General features: G+C 37.1%; 1 protein-coding gene across 3 annotated transcripts in view; it reads left to right on the plus strand.

Annotated features, from left to right (window-relative positions):
* LOC148864978 (histone acetyltransferase subunit NuA4-domain protein) overlaps positions 1 to 6,380 on the plus strand; it is a 45,751-nt gene extending 39,371 nt beyond the window's left edge. The window contains exons 5-8 of one of the 3 annotated variants that reach the window (XM_088979615.1): positions 1,602 to 1,630; positions 3,392 to 3,419; positions 3,507 to 3,564; positions 5,979 to 6,380. In XM_088979615.1, coding sequence (XP_088835741.1) covers positions 1,602 to 1,630; positions 3,392 to 3,419; positions 3,507 to 3,564; positions 5,979 to 6,076 — 213 coding nt within the window. In that variant the 3' untranslated portion in view covers positions 6,077 to 6,380. Of the gene's footprint in view, positions 1 to 1,601; positions 1,631 to 2,062; positions 2,286 to 3,391; positions 3,420 to 3,506; positions 3,565 to 5,978 lie in introns of those variants that run through there. The other 2 variants (XM_088979616.1, XM_088979614.1) reach the window with 2 other exon arrangements.
* The last annotated feature ends 929 nt before the right edge of the window (positions 6,381 to 7,309 follow it).

Consider the following 7,309-nt stretch of genomic DNA (forward strand, 5'->3'; position numbering starts at 1 on the left):
TCTTACCTATGTTATTCAATATCTTTCTAAAAGAAGATACCATTTTGTTTGGTGCAAGATAATGAATGCATTAGCTCTATGGTATTGTAGTGACCACATTATATGGGGTATGTGAGGAATCATGTCCTTTCAACAGTCATTTGTTGAGTTCACAAAGTTTGAACTTTAAAGTGGGAAATGGAGTAAGGGTAAGATTTTGGGAAGAAGAATAGTGTGGAGCAGGAAAATTACGTGATCTTTGCCCAAGGTTGTACATGCTGAGTTCAAAATACAACCATAAGCAAATGCTTTTATGTTAGGAGCGACCAAGTTGTTTGGTGTTACTTTCAAGGGGTCTCCTTTAGATATAGGTAGTTAGATGGGATAAGGCTTGGATGATGATGAAAATTGAGGCATAATATATCAATCAAAGGCTTCTTTGCCACCTAAGGAGTGAGGTGATCAAATTTCCCAGAATTGGCTTGGGTTAGAGTGCCGGAAGACATTGCTGCTAATGATAGATGCTTCCTCTTCCAGCCTGCCAATCTCTGCTCAATCTTATTGGCTCTATTTCTACTTCTATGGACAGTGGAAGCATGGGAAAAACTAGTATTCCAGTCCCCTCATTTTGGCCATTGAACTCTAGATTTTTGAGCCCAATTGATTTCTTCTCTCTTGAGAAGCAAGTCCAATTTACATTCAAGATCCTTAATTTTATTATCATCATAACTGCTGTTTGCTCCCATCTTTCTCTTTGAGCTCCCTAATCTGAAAATTAAATGTTGCTGAAAACCTGTCTATTCCAAACGATCATAGCATTCCTAATTGCTTCAGCTTTCTTGCTAATTTGGGTTAAGCTTTCTTCTCCCTTCAATCTGCCCCAAGTATCTGAAAAATTAATGTTGTCCACATCACCTTTCCTAAGCTTGGGGCTTGTATTAATAAGAATGGGGAGATGTTGTGATCCATGGCCATTGTTTTAAAAAGCTTAAGCCTTGAGGTGTGAGACGTACAGATTTTGCTTCAAGGCTTAAGCCTTTGTCAAAATGAGGCATAAGCCTCAAGGCCTCAAGGTGTGTAGTGTAGTTTGAGGCATAAAAGGGGTAAGCCTCAAGTATCAATGATTATTTAGTGGTTTACTGCAAAAAATATATATGTATTTTATGCATTTTTAAAGTTCAGAATATATGGAAGAAGCACTCCAATAATTACGGACCAAATAAAAAGAGTAAAAATGAAAAACCAATAGGAAAAATCAAATTTTATTGGATAAATCAAGTGGGCTTTTTTCTTATTATTCTAAATCTAACACTCCAAATTTGTTGTTTTTCTCATTTCTTTTCCTAATGGATTTATTGTCTTTTTATCATTTTTTTTTTTGCATAGAGAAAATCAATTAAGTTGTTTCCTTTCGTATAAACTATCAGATGACCATAAATCTAATATCAATTATATGGATGAATCTTCATATGTTTCCTTTCATCTAAATTGGTCTTTGAAGAGTTTGAGAACTTTGCATTTTGAAATATAAAGCATATGTTTATAATTGTTAGTTGATCAGTTATTATATTATTTAATGCTTAAAAGCTATTACTTATTGCTTGTAAACTTCTATTTCACAGATATTTGTACCTTCTATGATTCTAACTTGGTATGTTATATGTTACTTTTTATCATTTATAAGCTTTAATTAGTTTTTTCCTTTTTTTTTTTTTTTTAGGCTTATGCCTTGCAATGCCTTGAGGATTTGCCTCTCCTTTTTGGGCCATTATGCCTCAACTATGCCTTTAGCCTTTAAAACCTTGACCATGACTATTTATGTGATAAGCAGTTGCTTCAGGAACACCATTTTCCACTCCTTGCTGCAAAGAACTCTAACCAGTCTTTCTTCTACATTTTCACAGCCAAATCTATCATTTGTCCAAGTGAAAGTGAACTGTCTGTATCCCAGATCATTAATTACTTCATTGTTTTGAATGATTTCTTTCCTAGTAATCTTCCTTCCTCTTTTTATCAATTTGACTAAAAATAAGGTTCAAATCCCCTATACACTTACAGATTCGCATTTTTTTTTTGCCGTCAGCTGCTTCCACTTACTGAAAATAGCAGTTCTTTTCCTTCTGTCAGCCTCAGGTTCCCCATATATGAAGGTGCAATTTTGTTTTTTTTTATCAGCAACAGGGAATTTTATTAATAATAGAAAATCAATACAGATTATAGGTAGCCTTGGCTACCCCAAACATCTTAACAGAAAACAACAAAAAACATGAAGAAAATTTTCCTTTCAGCTTTACAAAGCCGCCCAGAGGTACCGATCTCTGTTAATCCCTTGCTTTGCTAGTTGATCTGCCAAACTGTTGGCTGACCTTGGGGTCCAATGGAACACTAGCTGTATATCCCCTGCATTTCTCCTCAGCTTTTTGACTTCATTTCTGAAGTACCAGGGAGTCTTTTCAGTCTGGTTCAACCAGCTTAGTATCACTTTTGAATCTCCTTCCACTATCAACTTTCTTACCCCTAGATCCCCAGCTTTTTGCAACCCATACAGCACTGCCATTAACTCTGCTGTTGTAGAGTCCCCTTCCCCAATAGGCCCTGAAAACAGACCTAAGATAGCCCCACTTCATTCCTTATAACTCCTATTCCAGAGGGACCTGGATTTCCAAAGCTACTGCCATCAAAGTTGAGTTTCAAGAAGCCATTCTCAGGTGGGTCCCAGGTTCTAGATACTTTCCTTTTTGAAGATGATGTAGCTGCAATTGTTCCCCACTCCCTTCTTATATCGTCAAAGGTGAAGTCTGTGGATAACTCAAATGATTTTACCCAATGAATCACCTTCACCATAATACCTTCTATCAATGATTCTTTAATTCTCCTCTTCTCAAAGATTCTTCGATTCTTTTCCTCCCATAATGTCCATATCACTGCTGCCCTCGTGCATCTCCATAATACTTTCCCCCTTTTTCTTGGCCATCTGAAAGTAGTAGAGTCAAACAATTTGTCCATATACGAAGGTGCATTATTGAGAGCAGAATGTTTGATTCCAAAGTCCAAACTAAAGCCAGGCCCCCAGCCAGTCCTATTGGGTCTGTTCCCCACCAGCTCCAATCCTTCATAAGCTTGAACTTTTTTTCAAACTTCTGATAGCTTATTTCTTGTTTCAATTATAACAATGACATTGGGTTTGTCCTTTTGAATGGTCTCTCTTAGAGCTTGAACTGTCAGGTGAGAGCCAATACCCTGACAGTTCCAATTCATTTGGGACTGTTGGACTGTGGGGCTTAGAAGTTACTTTATATGTGATTGTGCAAAGTTTAACTAACTTCCCTAATCTCTTCCATAGTTCCATTAGATTTTTCCTTTTTTAAGTTATTCAAGCTGTACCTGAACACCATATTTTGTCAATTTCCAGGTTGAAGAACATTTATCTGGCAGAGACGGTGAGCCTATATTAGCAGACATATGAATAGCTGTTTTTTGGTCAAAGAATTTAAATATATTTTTGTGCCCTTTTTTGTGTTGGATAGATGGAAGATCTGATTTTGGCCATGGTCGGTCCAAGGGAGGCATATCAGCTAATGGACAGTGAGTTCTCTTTACCTTTTCCTTGTTTAAGGCTAAAGCTAGGATCTGGGGACTCAAAACCTGTATATAGCATCTCAAGGAATGGCAATTTCTAGTCCGGCCTGGTTTGATCCTGGCCAGGGACTTTAGGGCCAGACTTGGGCCTAGATACCTGTCCATGTTTCTGGAATGGGCTGGGATTCAGCTTAAGGTCTAGCCTGGTTGTGCCTGATTCTGGCCTGACCCAGATTAAGCCTGTTCTTTGTATATTAGATGCACAACACATGTGGTATATATTTGTAAAGCTTATGTATAAAAATAAGATTATAGAGTAGAATATATGTATACTTAACCGGTTTTCTGTCCTTGTACCAGATATGTATGTAGATAAGGCTACATGAACATATAATACATACATAAATACATAATATTAATGTACTTAAACATATAGTAGGCACATATCTCTTGATAATACATTTATGACCTATAGCAAGACATGATATATACAATAGTAAATAAGGAATGTAATTATTCGTAACACATATTTCTGTTTATAAGCATATATCTATATTTACATATTTATTATATACTGTCAATATAACAATTGGTCAAAAACTAAGTACAGTTTTGTAGCTGAGAGTAGTTAATCTAAGTTTTAGGCCTTGTGTTCGAGTCATGACTTTTAAAAGCTTTTAGGGTTTTCACTTCTTGGCCAAACCTGTTACACTCGATTGCCCAGTTTAGGCTGAAGCAGGCCAGGCCTGTATTTGCAACCTGAAAGGCTTAAAAGGTAGACCTAGTCAAGCCTAACTGAGATCCTCTGTGCTGTGCTTAGCCCAGTTTGGCCTGGCTAATCCCCACTCTCTAATGTCAATAGGTTGGGTTTGGTATTAGTTGTGCTTTATTCAAACCTGACCTAACTTGACCATACCTCACCCTGGAACCCACTCCACCCTGTGAATAGAGTGAGCCAGGGCATGAAGCATAGCAAAGCCTCACAAGAGAACTGATGAAAAATATTGACAAAAATAGAACAAATAAAAAATAATATGAAAGAAATTATCAAAGAACACTTGATGTTATGTAAAAAGACTTGACATGCTTAAAGCATTGCAATCTACAATGGAATTATATGACAAACCTGACCAGAACCCATGATGGATTGGCATTTCAAGGCCCAAGCCTGAACCAGAACCTCAAAACTGATTAGACTTGTACGTTGTAATACCAAACCTGTCCCAATGCAGGACAAGTTACCTACACCGTTGACTTCCCTGTTTATGGGTTTAGGGCTCCATAACATACCACTTATCACATGTTTGGAGCATTGCAACCCACCATCACATGTAGGGGTGTCAATGGACCGGTTTTGGGTTGGACTCCGTCCAAATCAAAATCCAATTGGACGGATTGGACTGACCAATATGACATATTGGATTGAGCCAATTTCTGGTCCATTGATAGAAGATTAGAACTAGGTGTCAATGGACCAGGTTTGAGTTGAGACCAATCTAAATTAACAGGAATTTGAACAGATTGAACAGTCTCTGGACCGGTCCAAAATGGTCCAAAATATTCATTGGACTGGATTGGACCAGGTCTATTTGTAATGGACTCACATTGGACTGGACCGGATTGGACCAAATCCAGTTCAATTTGCATCCCTAATCACATGGGTCATACTTAGAAGATCAGCTTATATAGGATGTTCTAACCCTTTCATTACTGCATTTAAATGGACAGTTAAAAGTAATACAAAATACAAATGATGCCCCAATCAGATGGTTAGAAATCATCTAATTAGATAGATTTCTACTCCAATCATAGTTGGGACTCTTGATGATCTTATTCATGAAAATGGGAATGTGGAAAATTATGAAGTCCCTGTACCCGTACTACAACGGATTCTGATATTACAAGAGATTTTATTTTTACTGCCTTCAATCTGCCTATCAATCCACCCAAGTAGAACTTTACTGGCCCATAGCAAATAATGTTTGCTGACAAGGATCAGTAAAAGGATATTTTGCAAATGAAGGTGCTAACTGGCCTTCTGGTAAGGTGGCTGTGATCAGAATATCAGATCCTATCTACATTAGGGTTGGGGTTTTGGGGTACTGGCAGTCCGCGTGCATGGACCACTGATGTTTTAATGTCTGCACATTTGCATAGTATTGTATCATTGTATGTCTATTAGGCTGTTTGATAATGGCTGAAGTGGCTGAATTAATTGTTTTATTGCTTTGTCTTTTAGTGGATAAACTACAATAAACTATTTCAGGGAATGATAATCAACCCAATATTTCATTCATCCATTAAAGAGCTCACAATCTATTTAATGACTGATTTACTAGAAGACAATAGTAAGTCATTCAGTTCAACCAGTCCAGCCATTATCGAACAGTCACTAAGCCTAATTCAAATTCTTGTACCAGGGGAAAACCGAAGAAGGGAAGAACAGCGCCAAGAGATGGGAAGAGAATCAGGCCATCTAATGAGCATGACCTCGATGATGAAGATGATCCTGATTTGAGCTTGAGATAACCAATTAACCACCCATGTGGGAGGACTGTCTCTCTCCTGCCTGACGCTTTAATTTGAGTTCCGAGAATGGAGACAAACGCATTTATTTTTTCTAACCCATACCAATGTAGAAAGATAAAATTGTTTTGATAACCTTAGCCCTCCATTTCTTTGATACGGATATAATTGTACACAGTACAAAAAATGTAAGGCACCATCACTGGCCACTTCTGTAGGACTCTGGTTGAATCTTGGATGCAGCAAGTTGCAAGCTTTGTTCTAAGTGCTCATGAAAGGGGTCTGTTATTTTTACACTCCATGGTCCCCAAACCATACTCCATGCCCACTCTTAGATCGAATTCAAATATCATGATGTAGCAGTGTGTATTGTACGATATATCAATTTTGTTAACCTTGTTATGCATTATTTAAAGGGACTTAGGGATCTAGAGGACATATAGAGGACATAAAGGAGCCTATTTGCAACTGTGAGAAAGTTCAGGCGAGGTGATTGTAATTATTAAACTTCAGGGGAGGTTTAAGCAATGGTTAGAAACTTCAGGAAACTTTTCAGCAATTTACCTGAGTAATTATAATAAAATAGAATATGGTACAATTTACTTGTGCTAAAGTGAGTACCATACTTTGAACCTTGCTTGAGATGCAGTCATCGTACTGGATCTTTGCCAATGAAAATGTTTATTGATAGTTTAATACTTTGAACCTTGCTTGAAATGGGTTCATCTTACTAGATCTTTGCCAATTTGTTAACCCTTGCAACCTGTCCGAAATAACCAATCAATGGGTATTCATTCAAATTCAAGTTATGATTGGTTAAGTTTGTAGGCTGTATTTTTGAAAGAAAAGTACAAAGGTATGATTGATTGAGAAAAGGATAGGAAGGGAAAGGTCGGTACAAGTTTCCCCTCCTTTTACAATCTTTTCTTTCAAATCAAACACCATATCTCTGTGATTTCCTTGAAAAAATTGAGTACGGAAATCAGAAGACATTTAACAGACTAAAGTTTGGAGAAGTATGGACATACCCAATGCAGATTTCTGATTTCCATTGCAGAGCTATAAACATGGACTCATTCGTCGATAATCCTTGGTATGTCACCTTAATCCATAGTGGATCAATACAAAAATTCCTTCAATATTCCATTTTTAAATATTGAGTGTATTGATGCTTTCATCTTTGCTTTTTTTATGACACTTAATAATATTAATATCAATTAAAAAA

This window comes from Nelumbo lutea, chromosome 3 (genome assembly GCF_056320005.1).
Source record: "Nelumbo lutea isolate HS-2025 chromosome 3, American lotus-T2T, whole genome shotgun sequence".
Taxonomy (NCBI): domain Eukaryota; kingdom Viridiplantae; phylum Streptophyta; class Magnoliopsida; order Proteales; family Nelumbonaceae; genus Nelumbo; species Nelumbo lutea.